The 23,912-nt window shown below is 42.5% G+C and overlaps 1 protein-coding gene across 1 annotated transcript; it reads right to left on the bottom strand.

The window, feature by feature from the left end:
* Positions 1-400: 400 nt before the first annotated feature.
* Positions 401-23,701, bottom strand: LOC116683474 (dermatan-sulfate epimerase-like). The gene is given in 7 exon segments (XM_032509886.1): positions 401-2,206; positions 3,885-4,092; positions 7,673-7,912; positions 15,961-16,214; positions 23,241-23,550; positions 23,553-23,639; positions 23,642-23,701. Coding segments are annotated over 7 exon segments (2,868 nt in total). The 5' UTR covers positions 23,661-23,701; the 3' UTR covers positions 401-456.
* Between the last annotated feature and the right edge of the window lie 211 nt (positions 23,702-23,912).

Raw genomic sequence — 23,912 nt, 5'->3', positions numbered from 1 at the left:
CTGACTGAGGTGTGGGGGTGCAGAACAACAGCTCATTGGATCTGTAGTTAGGGCTGGGTATCATTCAAAACAATGTAATACTGGTACCAATACCAGTACTGTGACTTTGGTACCGCACCCAGTAAACAGTAAACAATACTTTTTGCATTACCAAAGTTACACATTTACAAAGAAACCTTTTATATATTTTTACGTAGAGTTTTTCCTGCGTGTCTCTATGACGTGTAACGTCAGACAGCCAATCACAGACACCATCAGATCTTGGTAGAAGCATTCTGCATGCTGATTGGCTCACTGACTCCGATGATATTTACTCCTTAGGTATTGTAATTGGGTAAAAATGGCAAGGCATTTTTTGATACTCGATACTAAGGAGGCAATTTGGTCGCTGCCTAAAAAGAACTGATTTGGTACCCAGCCCTACCTGAAGTTAGACGACCCCTCGCCCTCCTGGCGTTAACACTGCGTGTGCGAGCAGGAGGAGTACAGGTACAGTAAGATGAAGCAGTCGATCAGGAGGATGGTGTAGAAACATCTCTGCGTGTGCAAACTGCGACCTTTCTGGAAGCGAGTCAGTAACACGGCCAGCAGCAGAAAGAAGGTGGCGGTGTTCAGGAGCAGGAAGAGTCGGATGTAGGAGGCGGTGCTGTTCAGACCCTCGCTGCCTGCCGTGGCCACCATGTGAACCTCGTTGAATTTGCGGCCCTTGACAAAGGCCCCCTTTCTGTTTTTGCGGCCGTCTGTGTAATCCATAAAGGCCCGCGACTCTCCCTCTCCCTCCTCCGGACTGTCCTCATACGTACGCTTTGAAGTCCTCTGTCTTACTTTTTTCTCATTCACCTCAATCTGTGCAAAAATGTCAGGTAGAGTCTCCGAAAGCTTCTCCCCAAGGTTCACTCTCTTGCCCCCTTTACCCTTGCCCTGTTTCTTGGACATGGCGAACATCTTCTCGATAACCTCCTCCGTCTTCTTCTTGTCGGAGAACTGGAGGAGGCGCTCCGCAGTCTTACGGAAGCTAGCGGTGTTGAGAACCCGCCCGAGGATGTGTCTCTCCATCTGCTGGAAGACGGGCTTGACGTGCTGGAGGTTGTCCTCCATCACGTTGACGTACTCCTCGACCTCCTCAGGCGAGCTGTCTTCCGCCGTCGCCGCTGCCTTCTCGAACACAATCTTTTTGTTGTCCAGCAGCACCATGGCGAACAGAGGCTTGCTGCTGACCTCTCCCGTCAGCAGGTAGATGGTGTAGGTGTGATCCTTGGTGGCCAGGTAAATATCCACTCTCTGGTCGTCGCCACGTAAGCTGAAGCTCTGCACGTCCACGCCTGGTCCAAAGAAAATGTAGGCCACCCGGGTGTGTGGGTACCTCAATGGCATTGTGACGTTCACATAGTTGGAGCCATTGTACGGGTACCCTCGAGGGTAATTCCAGTAACCTACCACTCCTTTGTTACTGTAGCCTGTGTCATCCATCCAAAACATCTTATACCGATCCTCACCGTGTGATACAAACGCTCCATGAACACCGTCCACCTTTGTACCCTGGAATGGGAGTTCCGTGTTGTGGAAGAAGGCTGTTATGGCTCCGGCTGGGCTGTCTGGATCCAGGTGGATGTGGTCCACGAGGAGCAGGAGCTGTGGGTGAAGAAGGAGCAGGTTCCTCTGGAAGTTTCTGATCTTCAGCTCTGGATTATAAGCCGAATGTCCCTCACCACGGATGAAGACCATTCCCTGTCTCTCCATGGCGGCTTCCACTCTGCCCTGGGCATCCGCCGCCAACCCCACCTTGTACTTCAGCCACTTGGAATCGCAGGCTTCCGTAACCTGTCCAGCCCACGGCTTAAAGCAACTCCCTGAGATGGCGGAGCGAAACAACACCGCATTGTTCAACAGAGTGTACTTGGGTCCGTACAGTGCCTCCGTGATGAATGGGACACCATTGGGCGCAAAGGTGAAAGTGTTTTGATCCGGGTGCTCGTGGCCGGCGTTAAAGTTCCTCCACCCTTTGATCCACTCCTTGTACTTGTTCATGTGAACGATGTCGAAGATGGCGCGCCCCCCCAGCTTCCCTGACTTGAAGGAGAGGAACGTGCGGTTGGTGTCAGCAGGCAAAGCGCTGCCGTACGTCACCACGCCCCAGTCCTCAAAGTAGTGGAGTTGGGACGTTCCGAAATCTGAAGGAGGCTTTGGAAACAGTCCTGGGTCATACCTGCAGAATAATACCATGAGAAGAGGGATATCAGATGGATGACATACCAATATGGGCATCAATAATCAAAAGCAACCCCTGATGGATATTCCTATCAGTTTTCCAGAGGTTATTATGTGATTACAAATTGCAATTTACACTTTTGGTGTCCCCAGTTTTTATCAACCTGCTTTATTTACATGTACCGTGCATATGTGATTCCCTTTGTTTTCCCAGAATGCCTTTTGGCAACCCTGAGGGAAAAGCTGTGACGGTGCTGCTTTCAAGGAACAGTTCAGATCATTAGTACATATCAAGACCATTATCACTGTCTGTCGGCTAAACAAATCGCTAGAATAGGCATGCACGATATTGGGAAAAAACTGACATTGCAATATTTTTCCCCCCTGCAATATACACTCACCGGCCACTTTATTAGGTACACCTGTCCAACTGCTCGTTAACACTTAATTTCTAAGCAGCCAATCACATGGCGGCAACTCAGTGCATTTAGGCATGTAGACATGGTCAAGAGAATCTCCTGCAGTTCAAACCGAGCATCAGTATGGGGAAGAAAGGTGATTTGAGTGACTTTGAACGTGGCATGATTGTTGGTGCCAGAAGGGCTGGTCTGAGTATTTCAGAAACTGCTAATCTACTGGGATTTTCACGCACAACCATCTCTAGGGTTTACAGAGAATGGTCCGAAAAAGAAAAAACATCCAGTGAGCGGCAGTTCTGTGGGCGGAAATGCCTTGTTGATGCCAAGGTCAGAGGAGAATGGCCAGACTGGTTCGAGCTGATAGAAGGCAACAGTGACTCAAATAACCACCCGTTACAACCAAGGTGGGCAGAAGAGCATCTCTGAACGCACAGTACGTCGAACTTTGAGGCAGATGGGCTACAGCAGCAGAAGACCACATCGGGTGCCACTCCTTTCAGCTAAGAACAGGAAACTGAGACTACAATTTGCACAAGCTCATCGAAATTGGACAATAGAAGATTGGAAAAACGTTGCCTGGTCTGATGAGTCTCGATTTCTGCTGCGACAGTCGGATGGTAGGGTCAGAATTTGGCGTCTACAACATGAAAGCATGGATCCATCCTGCCTTGTATCAACGGTTTCAGGCTGGTGGTGGTGGTGTCATGGTGTGGGGAATATTTTCTTGGCACTCTTTGGGCCCCTGGTACCATTGAACATCGTTGCAACGCCACAGCCTACCTGAGTATTGTTGCTGACCATGTCCATCCCTTTATGACCATAATGTACCCAACTTCTGATGGCTACTTTCAGCAGGATAATGCGCCATGTCATAAAGCTGGAATCATCACAGACTGGTTTCTTGAACATGACAATGAGTTCGCTGTACTCAAATGGCCTCCACAGCCACCAGATCTCAATCCAATAGAGCATCTTTGGGATGTGGTGGAACGGGAGATTCGCATCATGGATGTGCAGCCGACAAATCTGCGGCAACTGTGTGATGCCATCATGTCAATATGGACCAAACTCCCTGAGGAATGCTTCCAGCACCTTGTTGAATCTATGCCACGAAGAATTGAGGCAGTTCTGAAGGCAAAAGGGGGTCCAACCCGTTACTAGCATGGGGTACCTAATAAAGTGACCGGTGAGTGTATATTGTGACATGAAAAAAGAAAAAGTAATTTTCCTTTGTATTATAAAAATTCAGCAGCTCACCAGATGAACTCTGTGTGGAGAGTACACCACCTCTGGCCTTTCCCAGCCTGCCCTGGCCCCTCCATCACCCTGTTTTGGTGAATCAGATCTGCCAGCCAGTTTCCACTGCCATTACGTAACACATAGCGGTCCAAGAAGACCAGCTGGCTCTCCGGCCCGTAGAACCAGTTGTAGTTGGAATCTGCAATGGCTACAGTCCGCTGAAATCCTGATGAGATGGTGGAATAAAATGAGATGACATGATGCTGATGTTGAAGTTTATAGTGCCAAAAATGCATAAAAATATCACTTCAAACGATATGCTGATTCTTGGTAAATTCCAGCACACTACCGCACACAGCTCAGTACAAAATATTTGGCCTGTGACAACGGATCTGAAACAAAAGTGCCCACCCAGCGTGAACCTCAGTCCCGTCTGCTGTGACCCAGCTCAGTCCCAAACCAAGCACAAATGGTTCACACTGTCTTGTTGTCTGTAATTATGTGAGGCAAGCCTTGCACTCTGTGGTCAGCGGGTTCTTAGAAACCAGCTATCGGAACTACAGCATGTAATCACAGTCAATCATCTGTCAACCAACAACAATTGTAGACAAAAATTGCAGAAACAAAACACTTAGTCAAGTAAAGTCTTTTTTCACTATCCCTATAAGCAGGGCTAAACAAGAAACACATTCTTCAAGATATCAATTGCAGGAATTAAGCTAATGTTATTGCAGGTTAGGCAGGGATTATTTGCAATGATAAAGTCAGAATGAAGAGAAATAGTAACGTTTAATACTGTCTTGGATCTATGATGTTAACACACAGACACATACAGCGAGAGGACAGCGACCGACTGACGTTTCCCACTCGCTGCTTAGAACACTCCAGCTCCTTTCAGGGCTCTTTAACTGTGTAAGTACCACTCTTCATGCCAACACACAAGCATCCCAACACACATGGGCAGCAATAAGGCAGCAATCATCCCACAGACAACTCAGCTCCTTTCAGTGCTTAAAGTTAAAAACACACAGCTTTCACTTCAACTGCCACTTGACCTGACAGTAATTTACTTGCGCACGTCCACTTATTACTCCCTTTGTCCCTCCCAACTGGCGTTTGATCTCTTTTCTGTGCTTGAACATCATCTGATTTAGAGTTGCAACGATGAATTGATTAATCGATTAGTTGTCAACTATTAAATGAATCACCCACTATTTTGATAATCCATTAATGGGTTTGAGTCATTTTTTTTTAAAGAAAAAGATTTCTCTGATTCCAGCATCTTAAATGTGAATATTTTCTACTTTCTTCTCTCCTCTGTGACAGTAAACTGAATATCTTTGAGTTGTGGACAAAACAAGACATTGAGGACGTCATCTTGGGCTTTGGGAAACACTGAACCACCTTTGTAACCATGTTTTGACATTTTGATAGATTAAACAACTAATTGATTAATGGAGAAAATAATCAACAGATTAATGGACTTTGAAAATAATCGTTACTTGCAGCCCTAATCAGATGTTTCAGTTGCACTACTACAGCTGATACTTTGACGGCTTTCAGGCCTCAACATTGACTGTTATGTATTTTCTTTGGCATTTTTATGGATAATAACCTTTCGGCTACCGACGTGCTCTGTTTGACTGATATTTTAACTCTTTTCTGTTGTCAGGTTTTCATCTAAATGTATCGCAATTATAAGGAAATCTGCAAAAAAATGCAACTGAATTCTTCGAGATAAGCATTCTCCAGTCAGAAAACCATTATACCACTGCAGAAAAAGAGGGTGCAACAAGATGACATAATCTAAAGAGCGCCATAGAACCCTAGTGTAGAACATCGCCGCCGGATCTTCTGCTGGAAGTCCCTCGCAAAACTCTGTTGGTTTTGGGGAACACAAACAAACTTCGAGCTAGCAAGCTATATTTGGATGGTGCAACAATAAAGGTCTGCTCAGTACTTTTAGAAGATTGATTGCAGCAGGTTTGTGATGGCTGAATTTGAGTGGCTAGAAGGGGGCGGATGTCCACATGTGTAATTCTGTGGGAAACACTGCATATGCTTCATCATTTATTCGCTAAATCTGTTTACATTGCATTTTGCTTTTATCAAAACAAACTTTTCCACCTCAGCCAAGCGTAAAAACACTTTTTGCGCAAATTTCAAACCTTTTTAAAGCTGAAAACAGATGGCTGGTAACGCACCTAGTAATGCAAACACTCAAGTCTTTAGCCTCTCTCAGATCACTCATGCTGCTACTGTGGATCCAGATCCAAGACTCTCCTGGCTGATGTAATTAGGGCTTTCTGAGTACAGCGGTGCTGCTCAGCCACAACACACCAACTGTTGGCAGGGGGCTGTGAAATGTCCGAGGCTGACCTAGAGGCCCCCTCCTCGGCTGCTGCCCTCCCCCTGACCTGCAGAACTCCCAGGACACCACATATCCTGCAGATCTCTGCTCAGCTCTGAAAGGCATCCAGGAAGGTAATAACCACACGCATGCATACCCCATATTGGCTCAGAGGAGAAGCTGCTCTCACAACGTTGTTTTCAGTCTAATCCAATACATCCAACTTCTGGAATAGAGCATTCTCAGTAGGACTAACCCGATGTGTCAGTCACTCATAGCTAAGTCAACCCTTACTCACAGATGTTGACCTGCTCTGTGATTGGGTGGCTTTCAGGGCTGCACACTATATTGATTTTTTTTTTATTGCCGTAGCAATTTTAACTGGCGCAATACACATATTGTGAAAGACACTTTTTTTAGATTTTTTTTGTTATTTGAAAAACAATACAAGTATAAAACTGCATTTTAAACTGGTATAAACTGATTTAAACTCACATTCTTTTTTTAGTGGTGCCTTTCATATTCAAAGGACCGTGTGAAATGATTTCCTTTCATTTGTTTTAAAATCAACCCTTGTTGTATTTTATCAGAATACTGAAAGCAGCCAAATTGGAGAAATTAGTACATTTTAGTATTTGTTAATGTATCGGAAGTAATGTTGTTTTCGCGATATTGCTATCGTATATTTTCCTCATATCGTGCAGCCCTCCTGGCTTTATACCCTGACTCCCAACCAGGGGTCCTCGTACCCCAGGGAGTACTTCTGCGGTTGCCAGAGGGTACGTGGAAAGATTGAAGAAAAGCTCCACTCATTTGAAAAAAATGAAATTATGATTTGATTAAAAGAATATATCCACATATAAATATTAAGTCAACTGTAACACCTGAACACTACATGTTGCAGTTATATCAGAGTGTGTGAAACCTAGTTAGCAATGTAGCACGGAAGTTTAAACAGGTAGTCAAAAGTAATGACAGGACAGTTTATTAGCTAAAAGTAATTGAGAAATAGTTACAATAGTTAGTTTTTAGTAATGTTAATGTTAATCTTCTGCTTCACTCCACGTAGCAGTAGCCTAGTAGGCTAGTTTTAGTATGATTGCTGACCAAACTGACTAACAATGTGGCATTTGTATTTATTTTTTATACTTATTTTGTTTTTACTTAAGGCAGTATTTATGAGCCAAGTGTTTGTACGGATGAACGACAATAAAAGCATTCACAGTATAATTGTATGAAGATAATAACTTGTATATAATTTATATAACAGTTTTACATCTGAAACATACATTAGGGCTCGATGACAGGGTAAGTGAGGACTGTGGGGGTACCTCGGACCACAACGGATGGGAACCACAGGCTTAGTAAATCCATTTCAGTGAAAAGGTATCACATACCTTTCCCAGCTTTTCAGAAAGTAAACTGTGCTGGCTGCAACAGGTGAAGGGCCAGTTACCTGGCAGGATGGTCCTGTACAGGAAGGCGAAGTGTTTCAGCAGCCAGGGGTGGTCGAAGTGGCTGATGGCAAAGTGGCGCTGCACCAGGAACATGTACTGGAACAGAGAGCGGGTGGTGTAAGTCCCGTAGGCCACGCCCTCATACAGGGAGCCGTCCGTCACATCCTGCAGAAGGATCATGGACTTCTCCATGATGGACAGGACCTGCTTGGTCCACAGGTAGGCCTCCTGGAGGTAACCTGGAACACAGGAAGTGGAGATGGTTTCACAGGATAAATACTAGGGCTGGCACCACATGCTTTAGTCTGATTCAAAAACATGCTTGGATTCGTATTGCGATTTTCTTTTCCTTCTTTCACAAAAACAAAAGTTGAATAATATACTTCTAGGGATGTAACGTTATACAAATGTAACCTCACGGTTATATTGACCAAAATTATCAAGATTTTTGGTATTATTGCAGTATTTTTAAAAATGTGTTCAATATGTTCCGAAAGAAGTGATAGGCCTACACAAGCTGAAATAGTCAAGAAGTGTAACAGTGTTTATTATATTACAAAAATATAGACAAAAGGCTTGTAAAAACTATGGAAAACTGGCTGCTGAAACACCGGCCGCTCCAGTAACAACTAGAACCAGAGATATGACTTGACTTAAAGTTAACTATGAAGTTATACATGTTACATGTGAAGTTGGATGTGGTTCTGAAATATAAGCAAATAATAATGCACATTAAGAAGCATCTGACTTACTATGAACATTTACAAAAACTAAAGAAACAATACTAAAAATTACATGAATTTCTCTGTAATAATTAACTTAAATGTAACATATTGCTCAGTAAAACAAACAGAGAATAAGCCACATCCATTACAGCACACATATCCATAACGGTGCAAACAGTGTAATACACCTTCAATAGCTAAGCACGTGGCTCCAAAGGCTAGTCTGCTTACTGGTGCTTGCACATTACTAGCAAACACAACCTGAGTATCAACTAGTGGCTACACAAGTATTATTAAACAATCTGCACATCTATCAGCTATGCAATAACAAACACAGCAACAGCAATATTATCAAGCCGATAATATCTCTCTCTCTCTCTCTTTCTCTCTCTCTGTAATTGTTACTGTCAACATTTCTACTGTTGTTTACCGATACACCGGTAATTATTACATCCCTATATACTTCTAGAGACTGAGACATTTCTAAAAACTGACTTTTTTCTAAAAAGAATGCATCACAGACCCAATCTTGCATCGGGCGCAGCGCAAAGCCTGACGCAAGTGTCTTTGCTAGTTTAAGACCGACTCAAATCCCCGTCCAGCACCCATTAGTGCGCCCATGGGCGTGCTGGTCTTACAGGGAGGTGTGTTCAGGTGCATTCTGGGTGTCCTGGTCTTACAGGGAGGTGTGTTCAGGTGCATTCTGGGTGTGCTGGTCTTCCAGGGAGGTGTGTTAAGGTGCATTCTGGGCATGCTGGTCTCATAGGTAGGTGTGTTCAGGTGTATTCTGGGCATGCTGGTCTTACAGCGAGGTGTGTTCAGGTGCATTCTGGGTGTGCTGGTCTTCCAGGGAGGTGTGTTAAGGTGCATTCTGGGCATGCTGGTCTCATAGGTAGGTGTGTTCAGGTGTATTCTGGGCATGCTGGTCTTACAGGGAGGTGTGTACAGGTGTATTCTTGGCGTATTGCTATCTTGAGGCAGCAGGAAGGGATTGTGCCGTTGACCAACAAAAATCTGTTCTACAGTCAATAATGTTTCATGTCGTGCGCCTAGATCGGTAAAATAGGGCCCAACAAGTATTGTGGTTCAATAGTACTGAGTACTGCGATTTCTTGTCCTTCTTAGGTTGAATAAAACACTTCTAGAGACAATATATTGTGTTTTTAGAAATGAGAGATTTCTAAAAACACATAATACAGAGAATGCACATCACATGTCAATCTGACGTTTATTTCACTTGTAAATAACAACATTTAGTGGAACATATCATGGAATTTCTGCTTTTTTTTGCTTTAGCTATGTTTCCTGGAAACGTGTATATGATGTAGTTGCTGTCGACGGTAGCGTATAAACAGGACATTTTTAGGTAAATCGTTAAAATCGGTAAAACATATTGATTCTAGTGAAAAGAATTGATTGTAAAATTGTTAAAAAAAAATCACCATGCAAACAATTTTCGTTAAGTTCAGCTATCTTTAGACAGAACACTTTCTTGCTTCTGTATTACCGGAAAGGAGAATTACATTTTTGGCACAAAGGGGAACTCCCTTGTTTCTATGTTGATACATTTAAATCAGATTAAAAGAGCTGTTTTTCATTAAAAGTGCCCCAGCCTACAATCACTGCCGACACGTATTATACAACATAAATAGATTTCTACTGTGCAGTTATCGTTTTTTCCATGAAAGTGCTTCACTTATTTATACATATTTGCAACAAGACTTAAAATGAGAGATCCTGCATTACAAAGTGACTCAGGCGCCGTGTTATATAGTATATTAGAGTGTGTATGTGTGTGTGTGTGTTATGTCACTAATGGAATGAATGAAACACAGCATTCCAGCCAACAACGTCTTAGTCTGTTACCTGGAGAAACCTTCCACACACACAATTTAGCTGTGGGGATGGAAAGCATGACTCCGCCAGGGCACACCACACCGTGTATACTCTCTGACACACACCAGATCACACACACATAGCCTTTACTATGAGAACAAGCAACCACATAAACGCTCTAGCTCCATTCGTTGAGGAATCCTGGGGCCATCGTTGGTAACTGGCCAGCTCCCGCCCACAGGGGTCGTCCCCAACACTGTTTGGTTTTGGGGCTGGTCTACACAGAGCAGGTATTTACCATCAAACAGGAACTCTTGGCGCGCACAAAAAACATATTTGCACAAACAGAGTTTTACGCAGTCCAGGGCCGCACGTTCAACATATTTCATTCTCATTCAAAGCTTTCTGGGAAAAATACACACAACGTTTGAGAAACAACCGGGTTCAAGTTACTTTAACTCTGGACCATCTACACACTGGTCCAGTTTTAGGGTTGTGCGACATTTTGATTTCAATAATTCTGATTCCAATTCTTCCTTTCGATTTTGGATTTGATCAATTCTTGTTGCCGATTCTTTGAGGGGTGGAGCTGAAACAGGTCCCATGCTTATTTTACAAATAAGAGGAACATTTTATTTGGACTCTATGGTGATTTACAGTTTTACAGGGCTTTTTCAACGTGAAATAAAGCCACACAACACAACAAGCCCCTGGAAGAACGGTGGCCGCTACGGAAACCAAAACGTGCGTGTGTCAAACTTGGAACCGATGATCAGATTAAAAACCGAGTGCAACCTTCCAAATGATTCCAATGGAATCGTATTTTCATTGGAAGTGTTTGGAAAATTTGGTTTTGAAGCCGATCATTGTAATAATGTAATTTAGTTGGAACCGGTTCTCGATGCCCAATCCTATCCAGGTTGCTGTTGCACGGCTGAACCGGTCCAGCAGGATGACTCCCATCACTCCTATCCTACCCTCTATACAGGGGCTTCCTATCAAGTTGTGGATTCGTTTTAAGGTTGGTGTTCTGACATGTAGAGCCCTGCATGGTCAGGCACCATGTGACCACATCTGACCTGCTCCATCCTTACATTATCAGTTGGTCACTCTTATCTTCTGACCAGGGTTAATTCAATTTCAATTCAATTTTATTTATAGTATCAATTCATAACAAGAGTTATCTCAAAACACTTTACAGATAGAGTAGGTCTAGACCACACTCCAGAATTTACAAGGACCCAACAGTTCTAGTAGTTTCCTTTAGTAGTTACTGGTCCCTCGCACTCAAAAACTGAAAGCGCTGGGCGCCTGGATAGCTCAGTCGACTCCGACCTGCGGCTCTTTGCTGCATGTCATCCCCCCCCTCTCCCGCTGTCATTTCTTCAGCTGTCCTGTCAATAAAGGCCTAAAAAAGTGCCCATGCCTTTGAAGTGGTTTGCTCGGACTCTGTGGAACGCCCTTGCTATTCTTTTATGTTTTGTGTTCTCTGTTGATGCTTTTAGAGCAACAACTCTTTTTCCACAAATATAAAAACCACCTCAAGAGAGCGTGAAAACGTTTTAGTGCAACTGAGAAAGTTTGATCAAAATGTTGCCGTTTCCATCCAGCTTTTGTAATGCGATGCTTCAAAATGCACCAAAAAATAAGTGCATGAAAACACAACTAAAGAGAATGCAATTTAGATGTTCAGCAGTAGCATCAGCAGCTTGTTATTTAAATAAAAATATAAAAATAAACAGAACTGAAAATGGCCAGTAAGCAGGAGCAAGGTCAGTCACCATAACTGAACCAAGAAAAGGAAGTACCATGTACTGGAACTCCAATGTCATCAACACTAAATCTAAGGAAAATGATGACACAGTGCTGAACATACGACTAAAATTACTGAAATACCAAACACGATAACAAGAAAGGAGAAATAAAAAGAGAGAATGATCACCACATTAAAAGGAAAAACACATACCAGACAAACTCCATCATACATGCACTTGGTGTACAGTAACTCTCAGCTCTAATTTCCCCCCAGTCTACTGATGTGGCTGGCTTGCCTAATGACTAACAGAGGGGATAATGCTGCTGAGGGATGTGGCTGGACACCCACATCCCTCCCTCAGCACACATTATGTCTACAGGAATGTGAAAGGTCAAGGGGATTTGTTGTTTCCAACAACGCTCGTTGACTTATTCTCTGCTCGGCCTTCAGTTTGTCTGCACATCAGAGCGCACGGCAAGCATCTTGTGTAAAACTGACCTCGTTGCTGGCCTTTTGTTTTCTCATCTGTTTAATATCAGGGGCAGGACCGAGTCAATGATGAAATACTATGTTTTAGTCTGACTGCTCAATGGTGGGGGAGGTGCATTCATGTGACGTGGTATAGGCTTCAAATGAAAAGCAGTGATAGAGTGATAGAGGAAAGGAGAGGAGCCAGGAGTTTGGGGGATATTTGTAACAATGGAACGGCACAGCGCAGAGCGGTTTTACCGCGGGTCATGTGTAGGCCGCTTAAGCAAGACTCTGTTGCTGGCCAGTGGGAAGGATGTGACGGACAGGGGAGGTGGGGTTTACTATGAACTGTGGGTAAACTGCACAGTCAAATTGAACTTTCAGCTTCATGCACCAACAAGCAAACACCCGTATCTGGAATGTGCTGCTCCTTCCTATGTGCTTATCTACACCAAAGTCTGTCACTGCTCTCACAGACAGCAGCATGCATATTTCCAATTTCAATGAGTGAAATGAATTGCTCATTCTAATAGCATTTTGCCCTAAAGTTATTTTAGGGTCTAACAGTCAGCAATGGGGCCTTAAGTTTGTATCAGATAATTAATAAAGAAGAAGACAGAGCTAGTTATTCCTTCTGGTAGTGGTCATTGGAAACTTTCCATTTATACACAGGCAACTTGGCAGAATAATATTTGGACATAATGTCATCCCTTTGCACAGGAAATGAATGATACATATACAAAAATGGAATGCAGTCAGGCCTCTGCACAGTGTTCAGCCAGACACTTGAGTGAGACTGCTAAATGAAGCAGTTAAATGAGAGTATTGCAAATAGATTATGTGTGAGCAATCTTCTAAGAAGCTATTGTGTTTACCCCTGCTAGATCTAAACTATAATCTCCACATGAGGGCTGCTGTTTTTGCCATCGTAAAAACCGAGCAGGTAACAGACAGATTCAGTGTTTCCTAAGCGCAACATGAAATGAACTGAAGCCAAAACAAGTCCATTCCATCAGGCCACAACCTATATCCACAATGTTTTGGATTTGTTCAGGTGCCGCTGGAAATTGTGCCGGATGTCCCTCATTTTCAACCTGTTGTCCATCTCCTTCCTCTGGCTCTGTGGTGGATTTCTGAGGACTATGGTTACCTGCTCCTCAGATCTCTGCAGGGTAAATCCAGACAGCTAGCTAGACTATCTGTCCAATCGGAGTTTGCTGTTGCACGACTAAAACTACTTTTGAACGTACACATGTTCCACCAAAACAAGTTATTGAGTCCGGCCCAGGACGATTGTGATTGGTTTAAAGAGATACCAATAAACCAGAGCACGTTTTTCTCCCATCCCGGAATATTGTGTGGACTCGCCAGACCCTCCACAGCGCTGGTCTGGCATTGCGAGACTAATCAGGCCATAACTCTCCTCAGTGTCCACAGAGCGTTGCGCCTGTTGTTACCCTCTACGAAAAAAGCCTCAGATAAAAACCGCTGAGACCACAGCGGCTCTCTGTAAACCAGCCGTCACTACGTTCACATCAGGGCTGGATCTTTTCAACCAGAAATCAAGATAGCTGCATGCAAAGCAAGCTGCACTGCAGGCATTTACCTTCTGAAAACCTTTCTCTGCTGCCGCTTTCAATATGTAGTGCATGACATTGGTGCAAAAAGACACAATCATGTTGGCTCTCACAAAGGAAATGCTGCAGAGAATTAAGCCCGGACCTGAAGGCACAATGTGCAAAAGCTCATCTGCAGAACAGTTACAAAGGATTATTATGATGGATAGAAAATGAATCTATGAAAACTATTCCCATGATAAACAATGAATCATTTTACTCATGCTTGTGTATATACAGTGCATACTTTATATACTGACATTATTTGAACTAAACAAAGTTAAAGTAACCTTTAGAGCAGAAATAATGAGTTAATTCAGTAGATGATTGATGGAAAATGAATCAGCAGCTACTCATTTAATAAAAAATGAGTCACAGTCAAGTTCCAGCTTCTCAAATGTGAAGACAACATGATTGTCTGATTAAGTGAGAAACATATTGGGAGATTAATCAAGATTGACAAGGATTGTTAGTTGCAGCCCTACCAACTCTATAACTATCTATTTAACCTGTTATCTATCTAAATCTGTGGGTATGTTGTGTGAACTTTGAAACCCAATGTTTAGGAAATATTTAGTTGAATCATTGATATATATCAATGATTCAACTAAATATTTCCTGTTTCTATGGTACCGCTGACGGTGACTACGTCACATTTGTTTCCAGTAAAACAGAGCGAAAGCAGAAAAAACAAAGTCCATTTGTTTAAAATGTCTCATGATATATTGTCTCTAAAAGTGTATTATTCAACTTGTATTTGTTCAAGAAGGACAAGAGAATCACAATACTTCTAGAATAACAATAAATGAAAATCCCATGATATAAATCATGGGAATCGGGAAAATATCAAATCGGGATAAAAGTATACCGTCCCAGCCCTTTAACATTTCATAATCTGGAGTGCTATGTCAAAAATGACATTTTTTACTGTAATCCCTTTACAACAGCACCTTAGCTGGGTGTAAATCTGAATCAGCCCTGAGACCATGTGAGACTAAACCCAGACTAATGAAAGTTCTTTAGTTGAGTTGAAGCTTGTTAATGCTGAGGTAAGCAAAGCAGGTTCCTAAAGCTGCACACAGAACTGCAACGAGCTCGCTGGCTGAGAGAAGGAGGAAATCACTAGTTGTTTCATATCAGAGCCGATGAAGAGTTTTTGATTGAAGATATAAAGGAAATACAAGGGGATATTCCTATCCCCCAATCCTCCCTTGGTGGATGTGAATCTCTTTCTACCAAAGTTCATCACTATCTTAGCCGCTGGTTGTAAAGGTCTCCTGCTCTGGACCAAAGTGTTGACACACAGTACAAACTGACCAACATGCTCCTCTTTGGGCTCTGGGACAGGGCCGGAGCTCCTGGGGCCCATGTTTTCTCAAAAGCCCTAATCTTTGAGGTTTTTAAAATAACTTCAACTTTGTGTCATTTCCCCTCAGACTGGATGCCAAATCATTACTGGGAAAATATTGCCTTTTTTTCAAAATTAGTAATGCAGTGCACGCCAAATTCTGACCCTACTAATCTTATGTAACTGTAAAATAATAACATCAGACAATTATTGGCTCTATTTAGGTGGCAGGAAGGAAAAAGGTCATCCTCAACATGGTTTGTGTTCTGGTTTCAGAAGGATGTAGAGCTACATCCTAAAAAACAGGATGTATTATTCCTTAGCAACTACTGTCTATGCTTTGCCCAAATGATTTGCAGATTTTTAGGCTTTCTATAATCAAATGGTTTGAAAAATAATCCATATAGCTGCCGTAAATGGAGCATGCGCCCCCCCCCCCCCCCCAGGTTTGGGCTCAACCTTGGATGTTAACAACGTCTGGCTCTGGCCCTGCTTTAAAAACACATTACAGAGACATGCCTCCTGATCCGCTAACCTTGGGTCATGTACACCAGGCTTCCAGTGAGCAACGCCACACAGTTGGTGGGCTGGTGATTGTGCAGGTACTGGAACCCCCAGCCTCGGACGTAGGACTTCTCGTACATCAGGCGGGACGCGTTGCCGATCACCTGGAGGAATCGCTCCTGCTGGCCCTTGTTCAAGTACTCGTACAGGAAGTCGTAAGCGGTGGCGAACCCGACCAAAGAGTGCGCCAAAGGAACTTCATCCCAGGGGGCATCTTTAACCAACCTGCAACACAAACACCAACACACGGGCTAAAGGCGAGGCGTCAGGACATATGCAGAGCAGCTGGAAAATAAACACTCCGCGGTAATCAGGTGTGAAATGTTCACTCTTTAAATCAAGCACTGGAAAATGTTTATCATGAACAAGAAGCCGTGTAATTATCCCCACCACAGCTGTAAAACAATGATTCACTTTGAGAGCAAAAATAAAGATGCTGAGTAGCATTTTACACCGCAACTGCCGCACCATTGCTTACCAATAAAGAGACAGTAAAAGTATAGCCTAGTCTAGCAAATTGTCTCCTTGTTAACCGGCGCTAGGATCTGAGAAGGCTGACTTCTTAGTGTTGACGTTGTAAAAGAGAGAAAGGTGTTCTGTAATCATTCTGCTCACTGTAGTTAAAGAGAAGGGAACTTCAGATGTGGTGTTGAAACCAAGTGCTGAACTAGGTCAATAAATCATGCTGAAATATACACAAGGATTCTGTCGAAATCTAAACGAGCACCGACGTCATGATGTCTGGCCACGGTTCACTGACGCTTTCATTCAAATAAGTTTGAGGTTTTGAAACAATCAAAACAAAATTACATCAAAACTAAGCAGCTCTGTGAACAGCCGTCAGTTTACAGCCATGGTTATGCTACCTGCGACAGAGCATGTCGGATTTGATTTCTTTGTTAACTGTTAGCTCATTTGCCAATAATAATAAAGGATATGGGTACAGATACACTGAATGCTGTGTATTTAATTTGGGATTTAATGTTGATCGTTTATTTGGAACTTAGTTATACACCATGCAGGGTCCAAAATTATCACTGTCTACTAGCCCAATGTTGGTAAAATATGCAAGTGGCTGGGGCATTTTCTTCACCCACCAGCCAAAAAACAACATTTTTGAGGAGTTGCAAAAAATGTGGACCTTCACTAGCCATTTGGCTGGAGGACAAAAAAGTTTTGTGATAGCATGTATTTCCTAGTAGTGATTTTGGAACCACATCCATGTCACAATTGTTTGGTTCGGTTATCGGTACATGGGTTGCACCATTAGGCACTTGTTTCTTCAAACTCGTTTTCATAATCCATGGTCTGACAACCCGGACTCTTTGTTTTGCACTGCATTAGTCTACACAGTGGTGTCTGAATATATTACTATACGGGAATGAATTTACTATTTTTAGGCTTTTCAATAACAAAACACAGCTGTTAACCTGCCGCTGACAGAGTGTTGCTCTCTAACTGTTAACTTTAATGCAGTACAAAATGAACAGTGACACCCTTCAGACCATAGCTCTGATCTAAAGCCCCTTTCACACAGGCACTGGGACCCTGAATGCATCTAGACACAAGAGTTGACATGTGAGAACTCAAATGTCCCAATCAGTTGGACTGGACATTAAACCTTTAAAATTTACCCTTCCAGCACCCGAGTACAAAGTCTGTGTAAAGTAATATTGTGAGAACTTACAGCGAGCGGGTGGCCGTGTTGATGACGTTGGACGTACGGCTGTAAGAACGGGAAGAAAAACAAACATCCGAGGGTGAAAAAGAAAATGGGACACACAAAGAAAATGTCTAACTGGAGAGACGACAAGGTTCAGGAACTTCTATCCGGCTGCGGTGTAATCCGCATCCACACGTCTTGATGTCTAATCCAAATTTCCAGGAGGTGAGAACACGTCTGACATGGACAGTCTACTGTTGCTGATTCCTTGGACATTTTATTTATATTATTTTATATTTCATTACTCATTTGAGAAACCAATGCTGTGTTTTTCGTTGACATCCATTGAAGGCAGGGTTGGTAAGGTTGGAAAGCTAGCAAGATTTGCCCCCCCCCTCGCTCAGACGCTTCAAAAAAAGGGGCCTCAGTTTGCTTCTATGTGCACTAGATTTTAGGTTACTTTAGGTAAGAAAAGTGCATTTACTAGCATGCAAAATCTGAATTAAGGAATGAAACGTTTCAGATCCATAAGTTATTCTGAGCACACATCGTTGGTCGTCTGTGTGACAACACATGATAATCTCTCTTCCATCAGGGCCGCCCTCTCCTTCCCTCGCTGTCTGTCAGCTGCTCACATAGTTTGCCTTCTTCTAAAATACAGTCTAAGAAACACTATAGCAGAATCAGAAACCCCAATACGTTATAAATTTGAGACCAGAAGTGTTGGAGAGTTTCACTCAAATATTCCGTCCAATAAACAAGCGATCGTTCTGACCGTGTGTGATGTTTAGAGCCGTGGCTCAGGTGGCAGAGCAGTCACCTAACAAGGATCAGGTTGTTGGTTCAATCCCTGGCCCTGCAGTCCCATGTCGCAGTGAACCCAGTGAACCCAGAACTGCTCCTGATACTGCGCTGAGTGTAAATGTGCATGAATGTTTATCTGATGAGGTGGTAGCACCTTGTATGGCTGCCTCAGCCACCAGTGTACGAATGTGTTTGTGAATTGTGCCAGTACTATTTAAAAGATTTAACAAAATGCAGCGCAAACAGAACCAAACGAAAAATTCAACATCACACTATAGGTGTGAAAGCACCCTTAAAGTGTGTTGGAATAAAGCAGGAAAGGGCAACAAAAAAATCCCTTTGGTGTTAGTAATACATGGGTTCCACATGTTAAGTGGCAGCTGAGTTTTTTTTTTTTAAATGACTTCCTGTCAGCTCATTGACTGCTCTTTATGTTGCAATTTACCCATATAGCAAAAGGGAAGACTATAATGAAATGTATGCCAGGTCACAGTTGAGCTGTATATTGAATTATGCCAAAGCACACAGAATCTCCCTTCTGTATGTTTGCACAGACTGTGTAAAAAGAAAAAAAATGAAGCAGGCACCAGTATGCCACAAAGTAGGAGTTCCCCGTCGGAACATGGTTCCTGGAGTTGACGGAGACTTAATTGAAGGATGTGAATACCACAGCTGACTGATTCCTGGAGCCACTCTGCACAAGCCTTCAGAGGTTCAGTGACCATAAGAAAAGTGCAGCCAAGGAGAAAACTCACAGTGTGTTGTTAAGATGTGAAAACACATGCTCAGTGGCTTCTTGCTTCTGCTCTGTGGCACACATACTGATATTGTGAAAAATGTCCTGCAAATTGCATTAATACCAAGCCGAGTAAACCCCCCTCCCACCTGTCTAACGGCTGGAGGCAACACAGCAGCCAGGCAGCCGAATAAGAAGGATTGGGCTGCTTGAGCAATCACAGAAAATGATGCTGAGCTGATCGAATCTTACAAAATCCTAGAACCTTTGATGACAAAAAAAAAAAAAATCTTGTAATCAGGATTTAGGGAGTAAAAATGTTAGGTCAAGGAAAGGAATTGAATAGAATAAAGTAGTGTAAGTACGAAGAATGTATATGTAGTCAGTGGATATCGGCATTTAATCAAATGTGGATATGTTGTTGTTAAAACAGGAACAGGATAATGGGAAATGCTAAAATGTATTTCACATAAATAGCGCAAGTTTCCTTCGGGATGTCTAAAAAAACTATCTATCTATCTATCCATCTATCTATCTATCTATTTATCTATCTATCTATCGATCGATCGATCGATCGATCGATCGATCTATCTATCTATCTATCTATCTATCTATCTATCTATCTATCTATCTATCTATCTATATCTATCAAGGAGAGAAGATTTGTAAAGGCAAAGGACTGACTGATATGTATCTAAAGTAGAGATTGACTGATGTGTAGTATGTACGCTTTTCATTCATGCATTCATATTTATTATACAGGAAAGTTACAAGTAACATTACATTACAATGTAAACGGGCCTGACTCAGTTTAAAAACTGCTTTTCAGCAGGTTCCGGTTCTGCAGAAACATGAAACATGGTACAGCGCGTCGGGCTTACAAATCTCAACAGCCACAGAATGGATTTTGTTTAATAGAATGGTTTAGGAATCATTCAATGGTTTACTTTGGCAGATTTCATTAGTTTTTATAATGGAGTTCTGCAAAAAGTCCCTTACATTCCACCTGGCAAAATAATGATATAAATAATATTAAAAAAAAAAAAGTCTGTTTGGGATTTGGGAACGCATATTTGAAGGTTATCAATACATTACTCAAGCTTTTTTTTTTAAACAACCATTTCCCGGAATTCCTTGGGAAATGGGTCGTCTTTTCCCATGATCTGATTCATCTAATTTTTGGGAAAAAAAGGAAACCCCTGTGCTGACATTAGTACATTAACACCAGCCACTATGAGCTACTGGTCATACAGGAGAACACGTGGTGTTTTACTGCCTACAAATTCATCTTTGCATTTGTGAGATGAAGACTGTTCTAGGTCTTCAGTAAAGTCCTTTCTTTCTTAATCTGCACTCTTGTCTCTTCTTGTGGACATCAGTCATCAGTCACAGCGCAACTACTGTTGCAATTCCCAGTCCACATAGTACAGTCCAAATGACTGGAGTTCTTGCTCTGCCTGTTTTATTCAGGATACTTTGGGAGCTGACTTGTGTGGACTTTGGATAGCTACGTAAGTATGCCACAATTAATTTTGCATCAATCATCTGTAATGGTGGAGAATTACAGCCAGGCTCATACTGTTTTTCTGCCTCTATTGACAGGTTTGTAAATGGGGCGCACGTTCAACCAGGTGAGCTACCCAGGCATCCCATTGCTGTTTTAATATTTGCCCAACAACTGTTATTGTTATACAATTAAGTGTTTGGATCCATATGGGAACTAGGCATATGTGTGTCTTTTTTTTAATCATTTCTACACGTTTATTAAGTGTTGGCATATTATCAGGAGAGAAAATAAACCTTTAGAATATGTGGCCGATTCATTCAAATAACATTTGGTTCATCTCAGGGTGAAAATGTTCATCTCAGGGTGAACAGCTGTAACTAGGCAAGCCCTTGGTAATAAACCCCTAGCCCGGATGTCTCTGTAGCATTATGAACATATGATGTCTTCCCCTGTGAAAGAGAAACTATGGTCTCAGAGTTGTTGCAGCCACAATCCTCGGTGTGAAGGAAGAGTTAAGGTTTATGTTATTAACAGACAGCAGTGGCGTACACTTGCTCTGCCTCTGTGGACCTTTGGTTTCTCATGTCTACAGATCCAACCACACTGCAGTAAAAATAATACATATAGAGTATATTAATGCAGTGTCATGTTATGTAATTAAACATTAGAACAAGATAACGTGTATCCACATTTTGGGATTGGATGACTTTAGTTTATGGATAAATGTACATGTTTTTACATATACATTAGAACTAAAACAATGATGGTTAATGTTAAAAAATCCCCATATGTAGCTAGTGAGCACTGATTGTGTGAGAGGATGTGAATATGTGTGAATGAACAGGAGGTTACCATGGTCCCCAACACCTTCTCCAAGCATTATTTTCTGAGACCTTCCTTCCTTTAGTCTTTGAAATAAAAGCTGTGGAGAAGGAAGCTGTGGGGCGTAGTGAATGGCTGTACTCCACCTCTCAGCCACTTTGCACTTGGAGGCAGAACTAACTTCCGACTTAATTACATTGTTAGGGAAATAAGGACGCAGCGTTGAAGGCTGACGCCTGCGTGGCATTCAGCCATGGCTGACACTGAAAAGCCAGAGGATTGTCCAGAAATGGGCTGAATGGATGGATTCAGCTGATTCTCACGGCGGATTATTTACTGATTCCTACATAATTTAATTTCTTATGGTCGGGGACCAAAATCTAAAATTGTATTTACCCTGATTTCTTTTGCAACAATTTTTTAAAGCGATTCTTTTCAATATTTTTCATTCATGTATTTTTTACATGTTAGAAAACAGTTTTTTTAAATGTCTCATTATCAAACTTTAGTTTTTGTTAAAGAAGGAAAAGAAAATCGCAATACTCAATACTCTCCACTCACAATACTTCTAAAATTGCAATAAATGAAAAATGACAATACAAATCCAATTGGCACTCACGTATCTTTAAAGAATCGAATCGGGACAAAAGCATATTGTCCCAGCCCTAGTATTTTTTGTATATGGTATGAATCTGTGATTAAAATCTATGGAACTGTGTATTATCTAGAGCATTAGAGGGAAATACAATAACTATTCTTTCCTGTTAACTACGTTATTTATGTACGTGACAGAATCTCCGATTTTAGGGTTAGCGCTAATATGATCAATAGTACATTTGATGGGAATATTCACAACTACAACATAATATCAAAGGAGATGATAAGGACTAAACTGGGCCCTGTTTCATTACCCGATGTTGAGTATCAATATCTAGCTTTAGATTTTCATTATTTTAGCTCATGCTGTGCTTACATTGTGCACTCTTTTTAAATTAATTTGTTTTTAATCTGTGACCTCCGTAATCCTAGGGCCATTTAATAATCCATCGTAGCAATACTGTAAAGCAGTGGCTCAAAGGGCAGAAACCTTTCTTGCTCTAGTCTTTGCTCTTTCCTTTTAAATTACTGGATCATTTCAGCTCATTTTATTTTAAACTGATTGTCTTCCTCCCAAAAAATTGGACACTCTTTTTAAAAAAGGGATCTGTGGGAACCCTGGTTTAAATCATTTTGACAATTAATCAAATTAGTCCGAGTGGAGTGCATCCCTGTCTGGTCACCTGGGCCTTGAGCTTCGGGGCCCCTGCACTGGGCTATTCAGCTCACATCTGAACATTTCATTTCCTTTCATGTTCAGCAAACAGCTGCTAAACATATTTCCTGGACCACAGGCTTATCAGACTACAATGCATCTTTACCAGAGCTCTGCCCACAGAGGAAAGTGAGAACGCTCTGGAGAAGGGGCGGACTAGAAAGCCTCTGAGGGGAGGATTTAGCATGAATACCCGGCCGATGCACACATGGGGGTGGAAACAGATATCAAGCACCATCTCAGATAAATTTGATTAAACTCAGATTTCCTGTTTGTCTCGTTAAAAAGAAAAAGGGTGGTTTAAATTTCTTACAGAGATATTTCACAGTGAACAGACTGTTGCACATGGCCTCAAATCATTGTGTCAAATTAAAGAGATGAAATAATAAAAAAGACAGAAAATCTACCAACTAGGCTGAGACGCCATCCTCTCCATGTAGTCTTTGACCAGGTCGAGGGCCCCGGCCCTGTGTGGGTACAGCACGCAGAACATGGACAGCACGCCCAGGTTGTTTCCGTAAACCTCGTTCCAGCGGGCGCTGAACTCTGCGGGGCTCCAGGGGGGCAGGTACATCTCGGGATGCTCCAGCATGCTTTCCCCAGCCTCGCGTATCCTCCTCGCCATGTCCCGATGAGTGCCGGTGGCTGCGTACTGCAGCGCCTCCACATCGCCCCGACTGAAGTACAGCATGGGATGGCCATTGTAGTTGCCTCCATGAAGGGGATTCCTCCGCTGGGGTCCACTTCCGCCGCCGCCAGCCGGGCGAGCAGGGGCCACAGCAGACTTATGAAGAAGACTGTGGGGCCCCACGGGTGTAGGTTCTCATCGTCTCATCAGAGTGGGGACTGTGGCATTGCCGAAGGAGCACAGCTGAGAGGGAAAGTGGGGGGAAGAGAAGGATTTGAGAAAGCCAGCCCATATTCTGCACAGCCTTTTCTTACAAAAAGTCCTGCATCCTCGAATAATTAGATACAGCTGTAGTCCCGATGATGCAGGCTTTCCATAGTAACGTCGACCATTATAGAGAGGCACAGTTCAGAACAATCATACTACCGTGCCAGATGTAGGAGTCACTGTC

The sequence above is a fragment of the Etheostoma spectabile genome, unplaced genomic scaffold, assembly GCF_008692095.1.
Source record: "Etheostoma spectabile isolate EspeVRDwgs_2016 unplaced genomic scaffold, UIUC_Espe_1.0 scaffold00018999, whole genome shotgun sequence".
Classification (NCBI taxonomy): domain Eukaryota; kingdom Metazoa; phylum Chordata; class Actinopteri; order Perciformes; family Percidae; genus Etheostoma; species Etheostoma spectabile.
This window is presented reverse-complemented; position numbering and strand designations above follow the sequence as displayed.